The 27,226-nt window shown below is 38.3% G+C and overlaps 3 protein-coding genes across 12 annotated transcripts; 2 read left to right on the top strand and 1 right to left on the bottom strand.

Annotated features, from left to right (window-relative positions):
- Positions 1–4,786: 4,786 nt before the first annotated feature.
- Positions 4,787–26,390, bottom strand: snx16 (sorting nexin 16). 10 transcript variants are annotated; one of them, XM_049749473.2, is made up of 8 exons: positions 13,837–14,098; positions 12,366–12,891; positions 11,944–12,030; positions 10,753–11,052; positions 9,574–9,710; positions 9,268–9,390; positions 8,574–8,610; positions 6,025–7,916 (listed from the first exon to the last, which is right to left on the bottom strand). In XM_049749473.2, exons 2-7 carry the CDS (start codon positions 12,771–12,773, stop codon positions 8,592–8,594), a joined length of 1,074 nt encoding a protein of 357 aa, XP_049605430.1. In that variant the 5' UTR covers positions 12,774–12,891; positions 13,837–14,098; the 3' UTR covers positions 6,025–7,916; positions 8,574–8,591. The 10 variants fall into 10 exon arrangements, 8 of the variants coding, with proteins under 8 accessions (XP_049605427.1, XP_049605430.1, XP_049605429.1 ...); XM_049749472.2 differs by having other exon boundaries at positions 8,569–8,610; positions 13,837–14,096; XM_049749471.2 differs by lacking the exon at positions 8,574–8,610 and having other exon boundaries at positions 10,753–10,822; positions 10,904–11,052; positions 13,837–14,091.
- serpinb1l3 (serpin peptidase inhibitor, clade B (ovalbumin), member 1, like 3) lies at positions 14,713–22,932 on the top strand. The gene is made up of 19 exons (XM_049749969.2): positions 14,713–14,878; positions 15,020–15,201; positions 15,718–15,858; positions 16,193–16,333; positions 16,538–16,655; positions 16,778–16,914; positions 17,123–17,200; positions 17,363–17,452; positions 17,537–17,711; positions 17,890–18,126; positions 19,513–19,691; positions 20,132–20,218; positions 20,849–20,986; positions 21,171–21,288; positions 21,410–21,552; positions 22,129–22,206; positions 22,283–22,372; positions 22,449–22,629; positions 22,706–22,932. The coding sequence occupies exons 2-19, from the start codon at positions 15,025–15,027 to the stop codon at positions 22,930–22,932; spliced, it is 2,535 nt and encodes an 844-aa protein (XP_049605926.1). The 5' UTR covers positions 14,713–14,878; positions 15,020–15,024.
- Positions 23,527–25,804, top strand: pigm (phosphatidylinositol glycan anchor biosynthesis, class M). Its single transcript, XM_049749464.2, has 8 exons — positions 23,527–23,821; positions 23,960–24,133; positions 24,202–24,322; positions 24,388–24,616; positions 24,699–24,802; positions 24,965–25,119; positions 25,206–25,307; positions 25,426–25,804. The coding sequence occupies exons 1-8, from the start codon at positions 23,651–23,653 to the stop codon at positions 25,591–25,593; spliced, it is 1,224 nt and encodes a 407-aa protein (XP_049605421.1). The 5' UTR covers positions 23,527–23,650; the 3' UTR covers positions 25,594–25,804.
- Positions 26,391–27,226: the final 836 nt, after the last annotated feature.

The raw sequence follows: 27,226 nt of genomic DNA, 5'->3' as shown, positions 1-27,226 counted from the left end.
CAAGCCCATTTGCAGTGTAATATTTGAACGTCTACACTTTCCGTATCATTCCCTTTGCGGTTCTTTGTTTTGTACTATTGAGTATCAATTGCAAAGAAAATTGAGGAATCTCTGAGGGCTTGTGTGTTGTTGAATGTCATTCCTATCTTGTTTGAGTTTTGCCGTTCGTATACAGTTGCGACTGGAATGTCTTTGTCTTTTCACCTGATCGCTTTCTTTTACAGCCATTTTGTTTTTTCAGAGCTGCTGCAGTTTCAAAACTCAGTTTAGTTTCTTCCTTTTCACATCCTTGTTTCTCTTTTGTGTGATGCTTTTCTTGTCATTTGTCATTTTGCCGAGGAATTCGTCCTCTTCCAAGTCCTCTAGCACCTGCTAGATAGGTTGATGATTCTGGACTAGAGTGATTTTATATCTGTTATCCATTCTTGCCGCATCTGTATTAAATCTTTTCAGTTTGAACTTGAGATTTCGATGAAAAGTCGGTGGTCTGTCGAAACATCTGCTTCAGTTTTTTGCTCTTAGACCTACTAGTCTTAAACATTGACTGATGCTGATGTGGTCAATTTGATTTTCTGTGATTTGTTCTGCTGATACCCAAGCTATTCGATGTACTTTTAGAGCAAAATTACACATCATCTCTTCATACAGCTTGGCTTCCAGTATGGATGCCATTAACATATCTGGTTACACTTTGAGCCCTTACATTATATTTAATTTTTTTGTAGTCCAGGTTTAAGCTAATCTGCGCATCCAACTAATGTATCTTGGCTTTCATTTTGACATTTTTTTTTTGATTCCGCGTGTGATAAAGGAAAACATGGTTCAAGCTGCTCCCCAGTCCTGACATCAAGAAAGTACTTATGAGGATAATGGATGGGTGATATCGTCATGGACTCTAAGGCGCTCAGGTAATAACTGCAATTAGAAGTGTGAATTCATAGACATGTCACATTCCAAACAATCTGTTCACGTTGTTTTCACTTGTCTGTCAGGATGTAGGTGCCTTCTGGAATTTGTGTTGTATTTTCCATATAATTTGCTCACCCCTTCATGTGCCCCCCACCCCCCGTTGCCATTTAAATCTAATCCATATGACTGGAAAAATACTTAGTATAGGAAATAAACTTGATGTTCAGAGCACTCAAAAAAAAACATTCTACACACTTTTTGTTGTGTTGGTCATTACAGCACTGCATGAGATTTTTTTTTTTTTTTTTGGACTTAAAAATATTATTATGAAATACAATGTGCCGGTAACCTTTAAAGTTCAAGTCAATTGTGGAAAATCTCAAAAGTCACATGAAATGTTAGCAAGACTCACAAGACCTCAACTTAGTCAAATGCCCAAATGATGATTTTAGGCCATGCGTTTCATTTTTGTGGACTAAAAAAAAAAAAAAATTCCAGGATCACACAATTTAGATGACCAGTAAGAAAGTGATGTCATTTAAAAAAGTTGGTTCAACAATTAAAAAAAACACGAAAATGACATAATGGGAAGAATGATACCTTAAAATTTAATTGCTGTATCGCATAAAAATCTGTATTATAATTATGGTGGTCACAGAAGCATAAATAAAAAAAATCTTAATTGTAATTCTCTATGTAAACTACTTGCAAATTGATATTTTCTGCCAGAATACACACATTGCGAGTTAGCACTGATACGTATGTTCACTGAACGCTCGCCAATAAATTCCCACTAATCTGACAATTTAAAATAAATAGCATTCCCATACAGGTTAAGGCCCCTTTTGAGCTTGGAAGACATACCATCCATCTGCTGGAGAGGTTACTACATCTAATGCAGATGTCAGATGGGAAACTATTTCAACCTTTTTAAAAGTCTCTCATTAATTGTCTACATAAATACAATGGAAGAGAAGATTAATTTCCCTCAGGGAGGTGAAACGGTGTAAACATTTCCAACCATTATGTGATTTCTGATGTTGATGAAACTTAAACTCACATTTTTTTTTTTTTTTTAACTCTGCACTTGAGGCTGGAGACAGTTTTTAAAATATCTCCCTAAATTCACATGAAATAGGGCACATGAAATGGGGGGGCCCAATTATTATTATTATTACTTTGCTGCACAATTTTTATTGGTAATATACAAAAAGCATGTATCTGTGTTATTGTAACATACTTGACCTTGCACCGTAATTCCTTCATAATGAAGGATTGCTTACTAAAGCAAGGTTCTCATCCTTGTGGTATACGTAAGTAAGTTCATTTAATTGCAGTTGAGCTTATTGTATTTTTACGACCCCCATAAAAAATATTTATACATTCGTGTCCGTGATGCAATAAAATAGCAGAACAGGAAGTCTGATCCAAGATGGAAATAAAACGAATAACTTAATATACAGCAATTGCACATGGTTGCCTTGAACAGAGCAACAATCAAATAACTGTCGAAATACAGATGACAGCAATAAAAACACGTCGTAAAAAATTAAACAGGAACAAGCTGAAATCCCAAACAGAAAACAACAACGTCAAACAGACAGACTGTGACCTATTTTTTTTCCTTCCCCTACTGCGTGCCATTTTGGACTTCACACGAAAATTTTCATGTTGGCCTGCTGTGAATCGGTTGTTTTATTTGTTTTCGCTTGTCAGTTGTTTTTCACACCCACTATTTATTCACACGTCAATCTAATCTGATCGTCTGTGTCTGCCTAATAGGAAATAAAAATACATTTTGTGTATTTCTCTCAGAAATCTACAAATGTGGTAATGATTATGACCTCCCGATTTAAAATGACAACATTTAAAAAGAATGAAAAATATTTCTCATTTCCATCTGCTAGTTGTGTCCAAATTTTTCCAGGACTGGTGTTATTTAAAAAAAATAAACATATCAAATGAGAATACATGAGAATAAATGCTGAAATTTCAAGCGCTTGTCTCATATTAAATCTAAAATGTTCAACAGCAAAATAAAGAAATTGGCTTTACGGTTATACGAATAAATTGTGGCAAAACTGGGAGTCCATGACTTTGCTATGTCTAAATATTAAATGACTCAATTATACCTTACCATAATATACTTTCTCACGCTAAAAGTCAACTGACCACCTAAGAAGGGCAAACACAGCAAAACACTATTAAATTTTATAGACTTATTTTGCAAAGTCACTGGGAGAAAATAGAATAAAATTATGATCACCAAATTCCCCAATCACTCTTGCTTTATCAGTCATAGCTAAAAAACGTTTCCAGTATATTTGTCAAATTACAATTTAGAAATCCCCTCTCATGAGACTAACGAGAAATTCGAGTTGGTTTTGTTGACGCAACTAATTTCATAACTGGTTATGAAGTACAGCTGTGAGTGACCCTAACCCCCCCCGTCATTTTTTAGTAGTATATTGTTGGAAAAATATTGCGGCCCATTCTTGTTGTAAAAATTCAGTGACAAATGTGAATCATATTTTTAGGCGCCACATCCCAAATGACTTAAGCCCATTGTTTGATGGTGAATTATGCTTTTTATGATGCACAACCCAAATTTTGCGCGGTTTAAAATTTGTAGCAGATATTAGAGCTCAATTCATGCTCTTTTGCTGGAAATTATGGAATTCATTTTATTAAGGGTTAGGAAACCTGGAAAAAATTTACGTAATATCAACCATTTACATAAAAATTTTGTGGTGCGGGTCGACCACAAGTCCAGGACCACAAGTCCAGGACCACAAGTCCACCCAAATTATTTTGTCTTGGGAAAAAAACATGGTAGACTGTCAACATTCTGGTTCGGGATATTATACTAAGTATATTCATCCCAAGACCTCAAACTTAAATGACTCAATCATTCCAAATATCCTACGGACAGTACTTAGAGTATATTAGCATTCAGGTAGCTATGCGGTCGCTTTAAATACATGTATAATTCTCATTTTGTGTTTTGAAAAACATTTATTGCTGTCTAAAGCTGCCCAGCTTTCTGAAGAAAGCTTTGAGAGAACGTGACAAACAAGAGCGACAAGCATGAGAACGCAATGTGCCGGGGCGAACTAACAAAAGCTGAAATTTAGCAATATTTGGTTTTAAATGACGGGGAGGGGGGATTAAAAGGGTTACCAAGGCCTCTAGAAAATTTATGGAACTCACATCCGTTGACTGCAAAGTTGAACCTCAATCTTGCTATAGAAAATGTGGTTTTCCTGCCATTAATTAAAATTGTCCGACAAGGCTTTCACAAAAATAAAAAAAACAAAAACAATGAAAAGAACTACTGAATGTTTCAATGGAAATAATAATTCTCCATCTGTCAGGATGACAGTTTCTTTCTGCGGGTATGTACCAATACTGGAAGAGCAACAAAGAAGAGAAGACTAGAAGGAACCCCCTGTTGTGAGATTGATGTTTGCTATAAGACCTTATGGGTCTGGGCTGACATATTTACATTATGTCTGTATGTGAAAGAGCACAGCGCTGTTTGAACGCGTGAATCAAACGTCAGATGTTTACATTATTCGTACTGTGAATGATCAAACAAACAGATGTTTACATCATTCCAGACAGTAAAAAGAAACGCTTTTACGACTATGTGAATAAACAGACAAGTATATGACTATATTTTTCTTTTCTCTGCAGCCATAATTGAAGTAGTCTGTTGCATTACCCGTCGCTGGTTCCTGGAGAAACGCAAAGTCCTCAGGCAAAGGGACGCCGTTTGATGTTTTAAAGAGCGTAGTAGCAGACGCATCTCTGACAATACAACATGAGCCAGTCAATTGATTTTGAGGCTATCATATTAAGTTTCTACAAAAAAGCAAGACATCAAGTAATTTTATTAGTCGTGACAGACGGTAACGCTGATCACATGCAGAAGCAATTAGGCTGTTAATATCTTGTTGAAGCCCTTCAGGAGAGAAGACTTCATTCAAGTTGGGGGTCGACATTCCCTCAGGGTGTCTGGATGGACGCTGTGACGCAAACAAAAAAAATGTCTGGAAATGCACCACGCACATCCTTGGTTGCCTGTTGTGTTTATATTTAGGATATCGGAGCTCGTATGAAAATATTCAAATATAAATTCTGTTCATGTCATGCATTAACGAATAAATTCTGAATTAAATTGGACGGAAAACTGAAATAATCTACAGGGAACCTACACATACAGTACTTACAAATGTACCTACCGCTTAATGGAATTTGCTGATTGCACAGAGGCGTGCCGCAGGGCACCTCCCTCAGCCCCCTTTAGAATACCAGAAAAAAAATTCACAACCAGACCCACCTCCCGTTTCTGAAGGGGCATATGTCTTACAGATTTATATCGACTGTAAATGTCAAAACCTTCCTTCCGCACCCCTCACTACCACTGACCCAAAATTCCATTTGTATTAAAGGAGGCATTTTCTAGTCTTTTCTTGTCACAGGTGGGAATTCATATGCCAGTAAATCTGCTCTAATGTAATCAACTGTATTTTTTTGCTACTTTGTTAAAACAATGTTATGGATTATTAGTGAGAATGTTAAAAGAGTGTCCTGTTAAAACATCATTATTTAATTTTGAAGTCATTACTTAGAAATTCTTTGCCACGCTAATAAATTTGTGTTAACTTGTCATGTCAGTTTTATAGCCTCCAGTAGACACCATCACATTGCATTTTCAGTTTTACCGTTTCCTGGACATTTAAAAAAAAAAAAAAAAAATGTATGAACAAGATGACCTTCTGCTGAACATTCTTTGGCAGCAAGCCTGGGCAAATACAGAATAAGCCTATAAAAACATGACCTCTTGTTAAAGTATTTTCCCATAGGGATTGTTATCATAATAAAATTTAATTGTCAAAGCAGTCAAATAAAGGTATTGGTCGGGATTTTGGGAAACAGATAAATCTGTGTATTGTTTCTTGTATATGTAGATCATATTTGTTTTAAATCCCAGTTTGCTTATATAGATTAGGAACTAATTTTGTTATCCGATTTAAAAACTAATGCTATGACGGCATATTAAACTGTTCAGCCTGTCAATTAGCATACACAATATTAATAAAAACAGGTGTATCATTTGAAACATTATTTCCTTTAATAGCATATGGTGGTTTGATATAAAGTAACACATTTTATATACAAAGCTACAACAGGCCACCAAATGTAAATATTATGAGATGTTAAAGGCACTTAACTTTTATACACGTAAGCAAATAAAACCCAAACTGACAACGAAATAATCCTTATTGAGATGAATGACAGGAAAAGGTTTTTCTCTATCTCAAACCAAAACACGGGAATGTGTTTCTAAAAAGCTATTATTATAATGACTATTAAATGTAATTGTTTCTCCGTAAAGTGCTTTCCACCAATGATTCCAAGGCCTATCTTGCAGCGTCACTTACCACAAAACAACAGCTGGTCATCACACATTCCTTTTAAAGATCCATTCTGCGTTCAAAAAAAATATGGCTTTCAACAATCATAAGAAACAGTTTTGAAGCTATTGTCAACAACTAAGAATTCTTAGTCATTATCACGATCTTTCATATCGACCCGTCGCAAGATGCTAGCAGACGTTGCGGTTATACTCCGCCAGTTCCGTTGCACACATTGTCAAGGGAGGTAAAGTGTTGTGTATATATATATATATTTTTTTTGCACTTAACATTGTGTGAAATCATGGCACGCGGCAGACATGAGTAGAGCAATCTTGCACTTCTTCGCAGTGAATTTCTCAAAACTAAATTTCCACAACTTTTGTTTTTAGTTCATGACCTTCTCGTGATGTGTTCGCCTGCATTACTTGGTTTACCACAAATTTTACCAAGAGCATGATGGTATGTATGTACAACGTGATTCTTAAAGGGGAAGTCTACCCCAAATTTTCTTCCCAATATCTTGCACGTGTCGCCACTTGGCATTCTGATTAATATTGCATTTGTGGAATAAGAGTTAAGCAGCACAATTCATCCGTTTTTATCCAGCTCAGGGTTCGGCCATTTTGTCACTTGCTGTCGAGTGAAAATGATATCAGAGTTGGTGTGATGTCATTTTTAGTCGACAGCAAGTGGCAAAATGGCCGCCCACTGAGATGGATTAAAAACAGGTGGATTTTGCCTGTTTAATTCATATTCTACAAACAAAACATTAATTGATTAGTTGAACTCACGGAACATATTATTGCAAAGAAAATTTGGAGGGTGACTTTCCCATTGAGCAGAGTAAAAAATATAATTAGTTTAATCTATTCATTTCTATACTTGGCAGGTCAATAGAAGTCTATAAGCAAACTCAGTGTCCAGTTCACCCTTGCGGGGTTTTTCTTAAACTGATGCGACGATTCAAGTTTATTTATAAAGTGACATAATTGCTATGAACATCCTCAAGATAATTTTTTTTTTTTTTTGGTCAGGAAGCCAAACTTTGGCTTTCAGTCAGCAGGATGGATTAATTATAAAGTAGGCAATGGAGAGGGTCACGGAAAAGGTGTTTAACTCAAGTAATTCCGGACATTGTTGTTCTTGAACGTTAGACAGCCTTTAGAATTTCTTATCTGAGTATCAGACGTGAGATCCCATAACCCATCACATGGAAACCATATGAGAAAAATAGAAGCAAGCTGTGGCAGAACCAGAAGTTCTCTTCCAAATATTGCAAAAGAATAACCTAATCTGAGCGCCAGCACAAAAGTGTACATGGAACCAAAACCTGCCCTTAAGGCAAAGAAGAATTAAAGAACATTTGATTGAAGTAAGGAAATAAAAAAAAGTGGACCTGCTGATGCACATGGCTTGAGTCATATGGTGTGAAACCAAGACGAGAAGAAGGAAGACCAGTGTTTTTAATTATCCATCTCGTGTTGGTCGAGCTGGACAACCTGGATGATTGGAGGAGAGGCGCCGAGCGACGACGGTCCGCACCAACAGGCGGACGATCGCCCCAGATGGACCTCACACGTGCCACTGGAGAGTAAAAGCACGGATGAACGTGACGTTAAACTCTTTCGAATAGAGCAAATCACATTCCGCCAACAGGACTGCCATTGAATTCCACAAGAGGAAGACATCTTCATCACAAGCCAACATCAACATATTCTATAGGCGTTCCGGAATCTTCACAACATCGGATGGGGTGAAAAAGCAGAAAGAAGAATGCCAAAGCTTACAGACCTCACATCGGGCCGCCATGTGAAGATGATCATGTGTTAGTCAGACGTGATGGAAGGAAGGCGTGTGCCAACAGCCAAAGAAGCACACAGCGTAAAAAGTTCAACTACAATTGGAATCAAATCACTTTCAAATTAGTCGGACTCAATGTAAAAAATTTAACCGATGAATCGTTCGATTGTTCAAAGAAAAAAAATAGATATATATGAGGCACTGGTGAACTGAAAGTGATTTGACCCCAACCTTCAAAAACGAGATGTTGATGCTGTCCTGTCATCAGGATCATTTTTGCATCATCATTACGAATCGCTATCAACATTTACCACCCTGAATACACAAAATGGTGACAGTAGCAAAGAGTGGGATGCATGTTAATGTCGAAAGAGGGGGAAAAAAAAAAAGACAGAAGCCCACAGGGGGTACCCTGCGGAACAGCTATATTTAGTACCTCACATGTTCTGGACTCGGCTCTCAGATTGGGGCCTCATGACTGTAGAATACGATTGTAAAGAGCAGAAAGGATGGTAGAGATCATATCAGAAAACAAAGATCGTATCTTCAGAAAATAAGTACGATATATTTATGTTTAGAAAAAAAAAGAGTGCTGTGAGACTAATCCATATTTTGCACTTTGTTGCACAGATGTCCCAATTCTCACGAGAGACAAATTGGCAAAGCGGTTTGTTTACTTGTTTTTATCATTGTTCGTTTTAACTTGTGAGGAAAATTAGGGAAGATATATATCTTCAACAAGCACAATAGATTTTCCCGAGACCACAAATTGAATCATTTCTGCGCTGTACTCTTTGCTTAAAACCAAAAGTTTTGATGGTTTTATAATCAACAGCAAATTAGAATACACGTAACGGACCTGATGTAACAAACGCTATTTTAAAGTCTGACTAAAATAGAATGCGATGTGTCATGAGGTGAGTTTGCCTATGAAGACAGGTGACATCATTTTTTTTAATCTATTTTTGGCTAATGTGCACAAAAACATAAAAAAATCCTGTTAGAAAGGGAAGCTATGGATTTGGCTCATTACTGAAAATAAAATTCTTTTGTATGCGCGTTTGCATTTGTTATGCTTGCCTTGGCCACGCTGACAGATTTCATGAGCTGTTTTTCATGTGTTGTGTTTCTTTACCCGGCTCTGTTCGGCATATCTTGATCGGCCTCGGCGGCAGAGGAGTCCACATCTGCGTCGGCGCTGCTATCGCTGCCTTGCGCTGACAGACCGCGCGGAGACAGTGAGGTCGCACATACACCACTGGCACACCACACAAAGCGAGACCGTTTATGTTAATCCCTCATATGGGAGCGATGGGAAAGTGTTGATTTTTCATTGTTCGTAATTTCCTTTATTATGATGATGACGGTGTTTGATCTTGTCATATCAATACTGTAACTTAAATGAAATTTGAAAAGATGACTCGTGTGAATGTGTACTGACTTGATTTGCTTTTGCATCAGCAGGATGGCCTGTTCTTTCTCCTGAAGGCGGTTCTTGAGCGTGGCGATCTCTTTTTGCTTCTCCAGCAGTTCTTTCTGAAGACGGTAGTTGCTTTCTTCTAGAGTTTCGCAGAAAGCCTTTGAACATGAGTCAAACAATTACAGGGTGAGCATGAGATGGAATTTTATTCGGAAAAAAACAAAATTGGGGGGAAAAAAATGAAAACACGTTTTGTTTTGTCGCATTTGTTCAATTTTGATGGTTTGGTGTTGAGAAATTCTGTAATTCTAGACACCACGTTTATTTTTTTTTTAAAAAACCTACGAAAACCGGGAAGGAGAATAATTTCTAAAGAACAAATTGTCTGAGTGGGTGTTGATATTTGAGTGGAATTTGATCCCGCTTTGCGTCAACATTAGCTTTGGTAGACGTCTCCAAGCGCCATGGCCTGATTTCATCCGTTGCTTCTCCTGCACTGGCTCCTGGAAGGAAGTTTTGGTCTTATCCCCTAGTGACTACAGCACACACATCTCGAAAAAACCACACACGCACAATAAGGCAGTTGAGCGCCTAAATTGGTCCCAGTCTCGAGCACTGAGCATAGCAACAATCATTTGTTATTGTAATCTTTTCACTTTGATGTTTGTGTGCTGTTCAAAACACTAAATGTACTCGGCGGTTACACAATTTGCCCTACAACATGTGGCTGCAACAGAGCAGCACTAGATCTTAAGCTACATTTACAGTGAACTATGCTCCCAGCTGCCATGTGGGATTTTGGGCATTTTCCCTCCATATTAAAGTACCGCTATGTTTTCAAATAGGCCATCATAATATCCATGACAGGCAATAAGGGGGGGGGGGGGGGGGGGGGGGGGGGGTAGCGAGTCCCGGAAGCTTGAAGGGCACAATGGTTTGGTACTTGGTGTGCCACGGGATGCCTCCGAGCAAGTTACCCTCTTATGTGGCTTTTCACATTACAGATGACCCAATCATGATAACAATTGTTTTTGTCCAAGCCAACACCATTTTTATATCTGCCCTGAGTCCTCTGATTCTCATGGGATTGCTCATCCTGTTTTTCTGAGTTGACCGGGTTAACTTTAAAATGGCGCTGCTGCAACCAGGGATGACACCTGGTCAGAAGTGGGGCCCTCAAAATCAATCGTCAAGACTTACCCTGCTCTCCTCTAAACTATCGAAGGGCCCTGGCGGCTCATCCAGACATAAAAACTCTCTCACGGATTGGCTGTCAAACAGAAACAGTGACATGTTTAACATAGAAAATATCACTTTCCAAAAACAAGATGTTGCGGGTTGTGTCACATACCAGTTGGCAATGTCTTTGTGTGCAACTAAGTTTTGCAAAAAGGCCTGAAGTCCTAACTGTCTGTCTTCCAGGAAGTCGCTGTCATAGTTGTCCTTGAACCACCTTTTAGGAGGTAGCGCAAGTCGAAAACCCGGAAAGGTTTCTTTCAACTACAGCAGAGAACATACAGAAACAAACGCATTATGATGAAATAGTCCACATTCGGAGAGGAAATTAAAAAAAAAATAAAGAAATCAATCAATAATTAAAATAAAACACAATGTGGTAACATGGTATTAAAATGAGTGCTCTAAAATGATCTTGTTTGAAATATTCAGGTAAACAGCAAATAAATATTCTATCAAGAATAGACATGTATATCATGTCAAATTTTAACAAATACATTTAACTGACACTATTTTTTTTTTAAATATAAAACAAATAAGTAAATAATCTGAGGTTTTATAGCATATATAGTAAATAGAGTGTTCAAATAGATTTATTGCTCCATCTTCTTGCCGGTCTGGTGATCGCTTATGGATTTTTTGTTTTTCTGATCTCGACTTGAATTATTCAGTGTATGTTCCGGGGCGTAGTGTACTCCCTTTTAGATTTGGGTATCAATGTGTATTTGTTTAAGAAGACGACCATAGTGAGCACAGTGTGAAATGGCGCCAGCCACACATCAGGGAACTGCAATGCTAATGAGGACCAGCTCGCCGTACATTTCAATTACAGTGACAAGTGACAATTTTTACATTACTTTACAAAACAGATAAACAGCACATTCATGGACTTTTTTTTTTTTTCTGTGGAAAAAAAAGGAAGGAGAATCCCATTTGTTGCAGATTACTGAGTTGTGAACAAACTGTTTGGGAATAGTGGCCGGCTTTGTGTAGCTGTAACCATTCCCAGTGTGTGATCCAAAACAAAACAAAAAGAGAAAACAAAAGGCCTAATTGCATTGCAATCCCTTGAGGGGATACCGCCTTGCAAACTCCAGCTTGGCTTGGCTATTATTTCCCTCCCATGTATAAATAAATCATGGACTGGCAACGCACCTTGTCGTTGAGTCTGGAAAAGTCAGCGTACCTCCTGAAAACAACCCAGCTCTCGTCCGTGGTTTTCCTCACCAGGACTTTGTAAACCTACATCACAACACACACAAATTTGTAAATGTAAAAATCAAAATTCTCAGCCTCTCAACAGTAAATATTGTCTGATTTCTGTTGCATTTATTCAAAATGAGACATTCTGTAACAGACCAAACCAGTAACTAAATCATAATTAATTTACATTATTTAATTTTGTTAGTTTATTCTACTACAAAATAATCAGGTTTTACAGTCTTAGTGTAAACAAGAAAAATAACCAGGAAAAAAATGACTGCAATACATTTTAATAGTGATTGTGTTTTGTTTTTTGACTGTGAGGATGTTCTTGTACTTGTCTTCAATGATATGTTAATTTTGGTAATCTGTACCGTAAACTTTGCCCTTTCCTCCATGACTTCGTATCCAAGAACTGTTGGGGTGATTGGTCTCTCATCGCCTCCATCTTGCTGGCTTCCTATGGGAGCCGAAATAGAGCGGGGGCAATTTGAATACCCCACCGAGGGTTCAAGAGTCCCATTTTCTCTCGTCTGCATGACAGGACTCCCAAGAGGCGGCGGCGTCTGGCTTCGACTGCTTCTGTCCGTGCAACGGGACTGACGCTGGGAACTTCCGTGTCTTTTTCCATGCTCGCCCACAGCTGAAGCGGTTACTGGGGATGAAGAATTGCTGGAAACGCTTCCTAGCGAAGAAGCTCGAGGTGGCCTTCTTAGCTTGCTACTACCACTTGATGAGACTCTGTCCAAGGGTACTGGGACAGGCACAAACGGCGACGCCATTCCTCTGCGACTGACCGTCACTGCCGTCCCAACGTGATGACTTCCTTCTGTGGTGCAGATTGATGTGGAAGCCTGACAACAACGCCGAGTCAGCAGACTGATGAAGATGTTCAGCAACCTGGACAAAACGTTACAAAATATGTTATATGTACATAAATAAATAAATATATCACACAATGAGTGTGCTATGTGCAAGTCCTATAAGCAGTCCGTTGCTAAATAACTGAAATAATTGTTACACAAAATGAATATTTAAGTGTTAAATCAATTTAGGCTTTTCAAAACAGTTCAGGTTGTGTTTGTTTTTACAATTGCATGGTCAGGCTAAACATTGTCAGGTGTCATAGATTCCCACACACATGCTTTCCATGTACTTTTTCATACCGGAATAAATGTAACCCAGCTGCTTCATACATCTAGTTCCTGATTGTAGATGCCACAAATATAGGAACATGATGAAAGCATAAGAGCACTCCTGAAAAACCCATTACAGAGGAGCATTTATTGAATTCAGAACTTTTTCCAGGACTGACTTCCACTAGTGAGGCAAAACTAATGGTGAGCATGTTGATACTCATCAAAACTACCTGTGCATAGCAAATGCATGCTACCAATGCTTTATTAGTTCATTTTAATTGCATACAAATGGTTCAAATATTGAAATATTTGCAGTGGAAAAAGACATTTTGCAGCAGTTACCTGGACAGGACACCCCAAATAACTTTACGGAGTACTGACTTTATTGATGCATTGTTCATCTGCTGCCATTTTAAATCTACGTGTATTCTTAAGTGATAACAGTGGCAGTCAGTGATAAGTAATCAACATCTGTTAACGTTGCAAGCTAACGATCGCCAGTCGATTTGTGCTCAAAATAAAGGATGTAAGTAAGTTTATTCTAATGCAAAATCAACAACCCTTACTGTTGTCATTCAGGAGTATTTTCGAAATAGACTAAGAGTTGTAGATACATTACAATACCACATTAGCTAGTAAGATAGCATATGATGTGTGGATGCTACTGGACATCTATCCATGCATTATTTGTAAATGTCTGACATACCGCAAGGCAGGTAATGCTCCCCTCCTTAATTGCACGCTTGATTGTCTTGTTACTGTTTGTCCATTTCAAATCGCATAGTCATCTGCTTCTCTGTATCATGTTAGCAAGCTTGAATATCAGTCCAAAAATGCAGTGACTTACTACAACCACATGAGGGTGCTATAATCACGTAAATGGCGTAAATCCAGCTACGTCATAAATGTCGTTCTTATTTCAAACAGACTTTAAAAATTATTATATCTGCACATGTTATGTTTAAAATAACACTGGTTCGAACTTTGAGGACTTTTTTTTTCTCACACTCTAAAGCCATTGCTGCAAAACCTATTGGCAACAAGCAAAACCCACAAAATGAATTTGATGAAACTATAATAGTAGGTGTGTCAGAGAAGTTCCAGGAAAGGTGTCACAAAATAGATATTTTAAACAAAAACTACACCTGAGTTCTCCAACAATATTAACATATAAATTTGGTTTTAAGTGAGTAATGATTATTATAGATAACATTAGACAGTTTATAATGCATGTGTGTATTTTTTTTTTTTAATAAGAACATCTCTCAATGAAACTGACAATTATTTTCCTATTAAGCAATGGCTAGTCCATCTGACACAGTGGTAAATATTATTTTCTTGTCTCTTAATAAAATTTGAGTCATATATACATTTACTTATTTTGAAGAAGACAAAATAAAAAGTCACCTTGAAGCTCTGCAAGCTTTACTGAACGTCTGTCTTATTCAGCACTGTGCATTTGGTATTCATAATTGTTTTTGCATATGTTCTTTGACTGACATTTACATACCGGAGTTATTTCTACTTGTTTAACCTTTCCTGTGTGAGAGATTTTTGGAGAAACAGGGTTGGGCATTGGTTTTACCATAGACTAGACTAACCCATTCCACTGAAGGGTGTGAATCAGTTGTGTCTGAAAGTAAGAGAACGTTTTTGGGTGTGGCAATTGTGCAATGCGGAGAATAGTATCAAATAGCATTTGCCACAACAAGTTTTCCTTGAGGACTAGTTGTCTTGAGGCACACTCTGTAAGTACAGCATATCATCCTTATAAAAATATAGACGTAAAAATGCATGTTATTTACAAATATACTTTAATACTGTATAACATATTTTGATTGCATAGATGATAGAAGGTTTAGTGTTGATCTTTCTTATCTTCTCATCAGACGAAATGGCATTGACAAACCCTCCAAGCGAAGCCAATGCGACGTTCTCCTTGGCTTTGTTTCAAAAGCTCGGTGAGGATGACTCGAAGGCGAACGTCTTCTTCTCCCCCTTCAGCATCTCCTCAGCTCTGGCCATGGTCTTGCTGGGGGCTAAGGCTGACACAGCCAGGCAAATGTCAGAGGTATGAAGCACACAAATGCGCTGTAATTTGAGCAATGCAACAGTTCATCATATCAGCAAAACTGGATACATACTAAATCGGTGTCTGTATTATATTGCAACAGGAAAAAATAAGTGGTGCGGAATCAAGTTAGGAACTCCATTATGTGCAGTTTGTGATTCTAAAACAATCTAAATAAAGTTATCAAGATCCTGTATTTACTGCCCAGTATTAACAACTAGAGTTGAACACAAAGTTTCAGAAAAGGTCATGCAACCAATGTCAACCATGACAAAATTCACTTCCTCTTGGATGAAGTCATACCAAGTGGGAGGGGTCCTAAAAAGATGCCTGAGTCACATCATCTGACTTTGCTTGATGTGAAGAAGCAATATGTACTATACATGTATACTTATTTGTTTGTATTGTAAACAGCTCATCTATAATTTGGATTTCAGAAAATCTAATCATAATTTAGAATCTATTTGGGTTCACTTCCATTTTCTTGTGACTGTGTAAGACTGATTCTGCTTCTAGGTCCTCCGCTTCAGAAAGGCAACGCAACCGACGGAGGAAAATCAACAACAGACGAGCCAGTCTCCAATGCAAATGAAACTCAGGTCGCGACAGCCGATGCAGATAAAAACTGTCAGCAAGCTGCCAACTTACCTGAAAAAGGTGCAAAAAGCTACTAGGAAGTAAAATTGGCTGGCTAGGTAGATGCCAATAACTGATCATTTAATCAAAATTTTGAGTTGATTTCCTGTTATCCTTTCACCAATTAAAATTTTCAATTTTTTCACATCACACAAAACATAGGAAAACAAAATCCACTTAAGTAGCTGAGAAACTGGAAATGTCTGTATAGCTGTACTTTACTGACCCCTGGTGGCCAAGATGTATACATCTGATTAGAATACTTCATTAATGCCGTTACAAAAAATGTCACTTTATAATACAGACTTCAATAAGTTTTACAGCATTTCAGACATATTCCTCTATTTGTTGATAGGTTCTGGGACCCGTCGAAGCTGAGGATGACGTCCACTCACACTTTCAGAAACTTTTGACCGAATTCAACAAGACAAATACTGGCTATGCCCTCAGCCTTGCCAACAAGCTGTATGGGGAGCAAACTTTCACCTTTGAGCAGGTATGTGCATCTTGTTATTAGTATTAATTAGATGTAATAGTGCAAAAAAGACATTTAGTTGCAACATTTGCTGTCTCTAATTGACACAAAGCAAATTGCTTCAAATAAATATTGATAAATATAATACGATACGGCACGATGAAATATTGTTACTCTGACAATTTGATTGTTCTATGTCAATGTTCACGTTATCGTACTTCCCAGGGGTTCCTTGAGGAAACCAGGAAGTACTACGAAGCTGAACTGGAGAGTCTAGATTTCAAGTTTAATGCAGATGGGTCTAAGATCATCATTAACAGTTGGGTGGAAGACAAAACACAAGGTGCAATGCTTTCATTTGTCTCTTATTTATTCTTTATTGATGTTTTGCTAATACATCATACTATTATAATGCCATCATAATCTGCATGTAGATCTCATCCCTAATATTAAATTATTCACCAGGTAAAATTAAGAACCTGATAAAGGATCTCAAACCCAGCACCAAGTTGGTGTTGGTCAACGCCATCTATTTTAAAGGCAAATGGAACCATGAATTCAACAAAGACTCAACTCGTGAAGCGCCGTTTAGAATAAACAAGGTATTATTTTTTTTACAACAATGAAGAGCATGAATATGTTTACCGAATTTTACTGGACACATGCAAAATTTTATCAACAGCCATCCAACCATAATTGAATTAAATTCTAGCCTTTCTGTGTGGAGTCTGAATTATTAACAATTGTTGGGGAAGTCTCAGACGTGCTGTTTTCTTGTCTTTATTTTCACTTTTTTTATTTCACCCTTAGAATGACACTAAGCAAGTGATGATGATGCATCAGAATGACAAATTCAACTTTGGCGCCATCCCAGAGTTAAACTGCCAGGTAGTAAAACAACTTTTAATGATTGATATTTGGCTTCCCTACCAACATTGATTGAATCGATTAAAATTGAATAGGCTACCTGTACCTTAATCAAGTTTGAGAATAATAATTATATCTTGTGTGTTTTTTTTTTTTAAATAAAATTTGAATACTTTTGGACAGGTGCTAGAGATGCCTTATGAAGGGGAAGATGTAAGCATGCTCATCTTCCTGCCCAATGAAATAGAGGACAACACAACAGGCTTGGAAAAGGTAAAACACATTGCATATTTAGTCATTGAAAAAACAAAACGCACAATATTTACAAATGAGTTATTTGTTTTGTCACCTTCATAGCTATTGGGGCAACTGACCTATGATAATATGATGAAGTGGACAGGCAATATGGTTTTTGAAGACGTCCAGGTCGGACTACCTCGATTCAAGCTGGAGGTCACTTACGAATTAAATAAAGTTCTTATCAGCATGGGCATGGTGGATGCTTTTGACGAGGATAAAAGCGACTTGTCAGGTAAGTAGTGCATGAATCATGTCTGACACATCTTTTCTCGAACTCACCAGACAAGTATTACTGCCAGTCCTTTTTGCCTTCAAGCAATCTGTCGTCAAGCAATAACAAAGAACAATTCCAACGAAATTCTACTGTAGCACAGACAGAAATAATTCTTATTACATTTCTTTTGTTTTAGGCATGTCTTCTGCCGCTGACTTGGCAGTGTCAGCAGTTATCCATAAAGCTTTTGTGGAAGTAAATGAGGAGGGTACCGAAGCTGCTGCAGCCACTGCTGTCATTGTTGTGGAAGTCACCTCATTACGTCCACCTAAAGTCCCCAAAGTATTCATCGCTGACCATCCCTTCCTCTTCTTCATCCGACATAACCCCTCTAAGACCATTCTGTTTGCTGGTCAATACACCTCCCCTGAGTGAGCTTGCACTGTGTATTTCTGCAAGTTCACCTCAGGATGAATTAAGAAGCTACGTATCTACATATTTGGGGAAGAAGCAAGTACTGGTATATTGTATGTACGCATGTAAACGGGAACCAATAGTGCTGATTGTGTTATTCATTTATTAGTCACAAGGTGGGACGTGTCGCTGAGATTTTTTTTCCTAACGGTTTTATGCTTTGCCATCGTAAAGGCATCATAGTTGTTGAAAAGTTGAATAAATATTGTGAAGCTTTAACCATCTTGTGTGTTTTCTGAATTTTTTTCTACATTAAAATGGCATATGGGAAATTTCACATGCAATTCAATAATTCTAAATTAGAACAGCAAATGGTAATCAACCTACATTTGGGGTTTATACATTACATTAATCCAAATATAATACATTTTATGTACACATTACCTCTTTATCGTCTTTGACATCTTTTTTCCACATTGTCCTTTTAGAAATGAATCAGAAATAGTGGCTTGAAATAATATTGACATCCATAAAACAACAATGACAACAATAATAAAATATAATATCAATTTTAACATTCACAAATATAATCAATTAATTTAAGTTTTTAATTAGGTTTGTTGCTGAGCACCAGACCAAGTAGGTCATACCACAATTACATTCTTAAACAACACTCCTTTCTTACTTTAATATAACGATGTGCTGGCAATTGTCCCCCCTTCGGCTTCCGTTTAATTACGTCATCAACGCGGAAGCTGTTTTTCGGTTTTGGGCGTGTCAGTGTAAAAAAAATATATAAACACTTGACAAACTCCGTCTTTACGTTTACTCACTTTCTGAGGAAACACGTCTGTCAGTAAGTATTTCATTCACTTTTGAATGAATTTGTACTTTATTAACCGCAACTATACTATTATGAATATACAGTACCGTTCTGTAGATTGCATTTTATCTAGGGAGTTTAAATGATTTTCAACAAGACATCTAAAATAAGATATGATGTACTTAATTTATGCACTGGGAAAAGTACGAAACCAGCGTTTATGCTAAAAATTACCATGCAATCAAATCTAAGTGATGCAAATAAATTGTTTAATATTCTGTAAACTTTTGTATGATTATAGAACAAGCACAACATGCAGCATTTGCTCCAAATTCGATCCTTGATTTTAAATGTCTTTTATTTTTTGCTTTGTTTAATTGATCAAATCTTGCAATACCGGTCTTGTAACTTTCCCCGCCGCAAGAGCTGTATTCTGCTACAGATGAAATGATTGTGTGCTATCTGTAAAGTTTATCTGAGGTGACTGTCTTGAGTGTAGACAAGTGTTTAACAGCTAATTACAACTGTATGCCAAACATGGATCCATAATAGCTTGTTTTTTGCTCTTTTTTGTTTTTCCAGACATGGCATCATCTACCCCGCTATCCAAGGCCAATACCACCTTCTCTCTGGAATTGCTGGCAAAACTCGGCGATAATGATAAAACCGCAAATATCTTCTTTTCCCCTTTTAGTATCTCCTCAGCCCTGGCTATGGTGATGCTGGGGTCAGGGGGCAACACCGCCACACAGATGTCAGAGGTAGTGGATGCGTGCACACACCAGCATACACACACTGTTATTTATGAATAATGAAACAATTTGTTCTTTTGCTCTCATTTTTTGTTGCAATAGAATTGTATTACTAAAGTTCCTCATTTCCTGATGTCATTTTTTACTTGTGTCAGTGTGCAGCTTGGCCCTGCCCTTAAACTAACAGGTTTATTCAATAGAAGTAGTTGGAATGTATGTGAAACATGATTCTGCAAACACCCAGTGGATTGCCAAACTGAAACCGCACCCTGATAAGTCAGAGCTGCATCGATCCATTGTATTTTATGACAGCAGCTGAAGTGCAAGGTCAGAGGGGCAAAGGGTGTTTCTCCATATAGGTTTTGATATGCAGTAACTGAACACGTATATCTACACACACTGCACACATCTTGAATCAATGAACAATAACCACTTGCAAACCCTTCCAGGTTCTCGGTCTGACTGAGCGAAAGGCAGCGCCGCAGCTAATGCAAATGCAAATGCAGCAACAAATCCAGACCACTTTTCTACCAAAGGTGGTAACATTAGAATATCGGAAGCATGTGCAACACTTTACTAACAGCTGGCCTGGGTGGTGTTGGTTGAAGCAGGGGTGAGTCCATTGAGATGTGGATACACTAATTCCATCTCAGGAGAACATAAATGAGCAACTTCAGTTGTTACATGCTGAAACTTTGACCTGTGAGGGGCTACACACCCAGTGGTGTTGCGTAATGGGAAGTGATGAGGCGCTATCTTTTTCTTTTATGGTTTCTTCTTGGTGTGGCTACTTAGAACTACATTTTGATAGGACAGCCATTCGTGGAATTTAACAATGCACCATACACAAAAAAAACCACGAGGATACATTTTACGAGGGTTTTCAGTCATGACAAAAGAAGGAAGGTGAGTCAAATTCATGCCAACTCCTCTGGGCAGTATTCTTCAGCTCTATATAACTGGCATGGGAACAGGAGTTCAGACATTTTAATATGTATATGAAAGCTTAAATAACAAAAATAACAACTCGGTGGTGGCATTGCATGTGTCAAGGTCTTCTATCTCTCAATCTCTACCAATTTTATTATTTCCAGGTGAATGCAGGTGCACAATAATTAAGTCAAAAATCATATAACTGTCTGACCTATCGCCCTATCGCTCCATAGTGTCTGCAAACCAGGGCCCAGGATGATGTTCACGCCAGCTTTGGCATACTACTGGCAGAACTGAACCGACCAGATGCACTGTACGCCCTCAGTGTTGCCAACAGACTGTACGGGGAACAGTCGTACCAGTTTGTTGAGGTTTGTGTTGTGTAGCCTCTTGAAACATTTACCAAGTTACACTTTTAGCTAAACGAAACATTATAAAACACTGTCAATATGATACCTTTCTTTTTTTTGGACATTCTTGCAAGTGTACCTAATAAAATTCTCGTTAATAGTCATCATAGTGATTTGACCAAAAAATGGTGATTGATGCTTTCAGGGTTTTTTAGCTGACACAAGGAAGCACTATAATGCAGAGCTGGAGTCTGTCGACTTCATCCGCAACCATGAGGTGGCCCGGCTCAACATCAACCAATGGGTGGAGAAGAAAACACAAGGTGCGGTGACCACACACATGCACAGAAAGTTTCCTACTCCTCATTTTTTTCCCCCTTCAAAAAAAATAAAATACACTGTCACTTTATTGCCCTTGTTTCTCATTGCACTTCTGTTTACCAGGTAAAATTAAGGACGTACTGGCCAAGGGTGTGTTGGACAGCATGAGTAGGCTGGTGCTGGTCAATGCCATCTACTTTAAAGGCAACTGGGCCAAAAAATTTAAGGAGACTTCAACACACGACTCTCAATTTAGGCTCAGCAAGGTAACACCACAAATTCCACGGATAAGTGGTGACTCGCGTTCAGCAAAACAATGGGAACTAGAAGTGAGAAACTGTGAGCTAGAATGTTTTCTTTTCCTTCCTGGTTTCCTCTGTTACACCTCCACCTATTTGTTTAAAAAAAATATATATATCTGTCTCATACACACACACACACACAAATAAACACGTCTCAAATTGCAACTGCACAAAGTGTCAGGTTTAAACGTGTGAAATTTCACATTGCTTAATTGAGGGCACACCTATGTGGACAAACCACATTTCTTCTGATGTCACTGACAAATGATTCACAGATGAGGGTAAACTTTGCTTGTTTGAACTGGCCCCAACTAGGGTGGCGTCTTGAGCGAAAAAAAGGGGATAGTCCAGCAAAACGTATCTAATATTTAGTTACAGCGTTTATATTTAAATAACAATACAATTCATTAAAAGTTATTCAGTTTTATGAAAATCTTCATAAAAAAATGTGTCCAGTTAGTATGTGAGGAGAAAGTAGAATTTCTAAATGGTGACTACAAGAAAGGGCAAGTGATTGATTACTCGTGCTGTTATTTTTAGAATGTAACCAAACCAGTGAAGATGATGCACCAGAAATCCAAATTCCCTCTCGCCTTCATTCCTGATATCAAGTGCCAGGTACTTTTTCCACCCTAAAACAACACAGATATTTTCTACTATCTTTGTGGCAATTGAAGAAATTTGTGTTATGCAGATCTTGGAGATGCCTTACATGGGGCAGGAGCTCAGCATGCTCATCTTTCTACCCGTTGACATAGAAGATGATTCTACTGGTTTGACTAAGGTAAGATGCGCACAAATACACAACACTGTCTGCTTAGTGACAGGCCAATTTAAATTTGATTTCCTTTTCATCACAGATAGAGAAGAATCTGACCTATGAGAACTTTGTGGAATGGACCCGTCCAGATATGATGGATGAAGTTGAGGTCCAGGTTGGCCTGCCTCGATTCAAGATGGAGGAGAACTATGACATGAAGAATGTCTTGATGAGCATGGGAATGGTGGATGCCTTCGACATGGCAAGAAGTGACTTTTCTGGTAGGCCTACGAGTTTCTTATGGTCTTCATTCAAAACATAAACTATTTGAATTTCTAATGTAACTTCTCTTTTCAGGCATGTCACCAGCCAATGATCTGGTATTGTCAAAAGTCGTCCACAAGGCTTTCGTAGAGGTGAACGAGGAAGGAACCGAGGCTGCCGCAGCCACTGCTGCCATCATGATGTTGCGCTGTGCTCCAATAGCACCCAGATTCATTGCTGACCACCCCTTCCTTTTCTTCATTCGGCATAACGCATCCAAGAGTGTTCTTTTTGCTGGCCGATACTGCTCACCTGAGTGAGCATTTGGCACCACTGCAAGAATACCCAATTGTGTTTTTTTTTTTTTCTTTTTATAATCGGCTCCTATGTAATTCTGGGATGCTTTTGCATTTATTGTTACTCCCACTTGCTCGGGGAACATTCCCTCATACATGGGTGATTCTTATATACTGTTCCGGTGCCTCCTTATACTGTACTTTATTCTGTATAACATGCATGTTTTAAATTCAACCTTACTACAGTGTTAGGAACCTGATCACTCAATTTATTTTATGCAACCAGACATAGTTCAGCATCTATGTAATACCGATTACAGTACAGTCTGCGATGAGAACCAAAGACAACATTAACTGCTCAGTGAGTCTATAGAGAATATTCTTTTATGTATGCAATAAAAGTGTGATTCAAAACACAAATTCCATGCCGTTGTGATTTACTTAAAATATAATTACCAGTCTCCCCTCCCTCCCCATAACAAATATTTCTGTCGTACTTGTACTTTGAGGACAGTCCAGCCATAGTGCCAGTAGATCTCCCTCCTGGCCACATAGGGGCGCCAAAGATCTTGTACAGAATTCCAAGCACAAAGAACAATGTCACTTCCGGAGTATTATCATCCTTTACTTCCGGGTTATTTTCCGAATGTAAACATGACAGCAACATCACCATCAAACTGTTTAGATATCGGAGCTGCCAACATATACTAATATAGAATTCGGTACTTTCCGTTTCAAATCGATGGAGAGGCTAATATCCAAACTGACAGAGAAACATGTTCTCTTCACGGCTTCTTTCACTATACGTCTTGCCTTGGTCGCTTATGGTGATTTCCACGATAGGACTATGATAGTGAAGTACACTGATATTGACTATCACGTTTTCACGGATGCTGCGAGGTTCACCACTAAGGTAGCCTTTAGCCTCTGTCATAATTTTAGCTGGAAATGTCAGTATAATTACACTAGACTATTATTATTCCATGCACAATATTGTTCCATTCCCCTGTGTCATTCATTTCTTTCTCTTACATGATAATCGTGTTCACAGGGCGAGTCGCCGTACAACAGATCAACCTATCGATACACACCACTACTGGCTTGGCTGCTCACTCCGAATATTTATATCCACATGGTGTTTGGCAAGCTCTTTTTCATCGTATGTGATGTGCTGTCCGGGGTGCTGATCTACAAAATCCTTTGCCTACGAGGGCTTGGCTCAGAGGTGTGTTTAAATTCATGTTTCCGAGGTGCTACCTCTGTGATTCTTATTTTGGTGCTCTTTATGATCAGACAGCACGTCGGGTTTGTTCGCTGTGGCTCCTCAACCCCCTGCCAATGGGCGTTTCCAGCCGAGGGAATGCCGAGTCCATCCTGACTGCTCTGGTGCTGGGGACTCTTCTTTGTATAGAGAGTATGTGACACAATAGAAAAAGGATGGATGAATCACAAATAAATGTTGTGCCTTCTGTGTCACAGGCCGTCGTATGACGTGGGCAGCTCTGCTATACGGCTTGTCTGTTCATATGAAGATCTATCCCATCACCTACGCGCTACCTATTGTTCTGACTCTTCGTTCAAAGGAAGACCAAAAAAAGTGGAGAAGTGTCACAGGCTTCTTGGGAAGTTTCTTCAACAGGGAGTTGTTGTGTTTCGCTAGTGTGGCCGGAGGTCTTTTTTGTGCTCTCACAGCACTTTTCTATCACATGTAAGCGCAACAAATTGTTGCATAATTGTGGTCGGGAGTTTGCATATACTTGTCTTCTATTTTTATAGTATTTTTTTTCCAGGTACGGTTGGATATTTCTTCAAGAGACTTACTTGTATCATCTAACCAGAAGAGATATTCGACATAACTTCTCTCCATACTTCTACATGCTCTACCTAACTGCAGGTACTGTATTTAATTAGTTCACTTTTTGGGTAAACTTTCAAGACTTCAATCTTTACAGATGTCCTTCTATATGATATTTGAAAGCCAAATAATCCTAACCTTTTGGACAATTAAAAACATGGCAAGTGATGGCAGCAGCAATTACTCTGCTTTATTTTGCAGACACTAGGTGGAGCCAGTGGCTTGGCCTGGCGGCCTTTGTTCCGCAGTTGATTCTCCTGTTGGTAACGTCATGGGCTTTTCACCGTGACCTAACCTTTTGCTGTTTCCTCCACACGGCCATCTTTGTCACTTTCAACAAAGTCTGCACGTCACAGGTGTATAGGTCAAAGTCAAGCCTGTATTTTCCTCTAATTTTGGGGGGACCGAGCGTTAATATGAATGGCTACGCTGTGTTTTTTAGTACTTCCTTTGGTACCTGAGTTTACTTCCTCTTGTCATCCCTCATTTGAGTCTCTCACTGAAACAAGGAGTGGGACTTCTGTTCCTCTGGTTTGCTGGACAGGTGACTATCTTGATGATTTAATATTTACTCAACTTTATAGTGTACCAGCACAATGAATTAGTTTGTTGAATACAATATGTCCTGTGAGTAACTGTTTTGAATATTTTCTCATCATCAGGGTGTATGGTTGGTCCCAGCTTACTTTCTGGAATTTGAGGGCCACAACGCCTTTTTGTTCATCTGGCTCGCCGGGCTGCTCTTTCTGATTGTTAACTGCTTCATCTTGGTGCAGCTCATCGTACATTACAAACCAAAAGTGAACGTGAAGACACTGAAGTTCGAATAACCTTGCATGAATGTGCAAGAACTTTTTTATATTTTTGTGATTGCAGCCTCAGGATTAAGACTGACAAGATTATTTGTTTGCAATTTTTTTAAACACTTGTTTTCTCATCTAAATTATGCTGTTTTGTGATGGGCAAACTGCAATAAACATTTTGTGTGTGTGTTTATAATAATCACAATACTTTTTATAATAATAAAAAAAATACACCCCAGTGATATCTTATTCATGCTGCTATTTTGAAACTTGGAAATTCCAGAAATTTTACAACCTAATTTGAGTTAGCTGCAATGCGCGCCTTGTCCACTAGACGGCAGCTTGTGTTTGCCAATTGGGCGTCTGTCCTGAAGTAACCTGTCGTCACTCCTTCAGGTATAAAGGCCCACCAAATCACTGATTGATTATAAGGATGCATGTTTGTTTTTTTTCATTTATTTTTGTTTACATATTATTATTATGCAATGCAAAATAAATATGCTGTAAAATCCGAATACTGGAGCATTCAATCAAATGCAATACATAGTTGGTTATAGTGGCAAATTAATTCATGGGGTTCATTACTCAAACCACTTTATTTCCGTCATTATTTCGGTGTACTCACGTACAAGTTGAGTTTCTTGTTTTCTTTCACGCTTTGCCTTGGTTAATTCCTGTCCACGCTCGCCAAAAGCTGCTCGATGTGCGCGTCGTAGTGTCATCTCAAGACAACACACAATAAGGTTCATATAATATGGCAAAATCCCAACACCAAACACCGTCGAAGGCACCGGATACGGCCAAGGCCAAAAAAAAAAAACAATTGCCTTAATTGCTCCCCACGGGCGTGCACGTCCCTACAGAACCCTACTAACCAATCAAATTACATCTAGTCTAAAGCATATCACTAATCTAAAGCATATAACTTGTCTAAAGCATTCTTCTGATTTATTAAAGCCCAAAATATTCATCAAAATTACTTCCTAATAATTTGACTCTCATAATTGTTATTTAAAAATTTTAAATGCAGATATTCAAAATAAACAGACAATAGATTAAATCAGTCTTTAGAACTGACTATGCTCCAAAATGTATTGCTAAACCATTTGACTTAAAATTAAATGGAGAAAAAAATGATTGGAATGCACTATTTCAATATCTTTGCAAAAACATTGGCAATTAATTTAACAAAACTACTCCAATTTCAAATCTCCTGTATTTTATTAGCAGCACTTAGGGTGAGAATATTGAATATATTCATTAAAAACAACACTGACATGACCAAATAAAGTGCATCATTCAGACAAAACATTATCATCCATGTTCTTCAGTTAAATATAGGTTTATTTGGGGGTTGGTGGATTGCGTGACGGTCCCCCATATGTTTCGTAGGCTGTGCATATATGTGCATGTTAATATGCCTACATGCGACACCCCCTCAAGGATTCGGCTCATTGTCATCAGGGAGATAGGGGGATGGATGTTAGTGTGTCTGTGTGTGAAGGCATTGCTACATCTGTGTAAAAGAGACACACACATAAACTAACACAGGGAGTGGGTGTGACCAATTAGGACAAATGGTGTGCAGAGCAGCAAAGAATGAACTGTCACGCAACATTGCATGGTATAGGATTAGACCCATAGGTCTTGGCCTATACAC

This window comes from Syngnathus scovelli, chromosome 18 (genome assembly GCF_024217435.2).
Source record: "Syngnathus scovelli strain Florida chromosome 18, RoL_Ssco_1.2, whole genome shotgun sequence".
Lineage (NCBI taxonomy): Eukaryota > Metazoa > Chordata > Actinopteri > Syngnathiformes > Syngnathidae > Syngnathus > Syngnathus scovelli.
The sequence above is the reverse complement of the archived record's forward strand: the minus strand, read 5'-3'. Positions and strand labels throughout refer to the sequence as shown.

Bases quoted from the DNA above. Each gene is read 5' to 3' on its own strand.
- snx16 (XM_049749469.2), bottom strand. From the start codon at position 12,773: ATGGCGTCGCCGTTTGTGCCTGTCCCAGTACCCTTGGACAGAGTCTCA. The intron at 12,031-12,365 runs GTACAGATTACC...GTTGTGATGTAG, and splicing joins AGGAAAGGGCAAAGTTTACG to GTTTACAAAGTCCTGGTGAG. The intron at 7,917-9,267 runs GTAAAGAAACAC...TTTACTCTCCAG, and splicing joins GATATGCCGAACAGAGCCGG to TGGCACGTGTGAGGTCCATC.
- serpinb1l3 (XM_049749969.2), top strand. From the start codon at position 15,025: ATGGCATTGACAAACCCTCCAAGCGAAGCCAATGCGACGTTCTCCTTG. The intron at 16,656-16,777 runs GTGCAATGCTTT...ATTATTCACCAG, and splicing joins GGTGGAAGACAAAACACAAG to GTAAAATTAAGAACCTGATA. The intron at 19,692-20,131 runs GTAGTGGATGCG...AAACCCTTCCAG, and splicing joins CCGCCACACAGATGTCAGAG to GTTCTCGGTCTGACTGAGCG.
- pigm (XM_049749464.2), top strand. From the start codon at position 23,651: ATGGAGAGGCTAATATCCAAACTGACAGAGAAACATGTTCTCTTCACG. The intron at 24,323-24,387 runs GTATGTGACACA...TCTGTGTCACAG, and splicing joins GACTCTTCTTTGTATAGAGA to GCCGTCGTATGACGTGGGCA. The intron at 24,803-24,964 runs GTACTGTATTTA...TTTATTTTGCAG, and splicing joins CATGCTCTACCTAACTGCAG to ACACTAGGTGGAGCCAGTGG.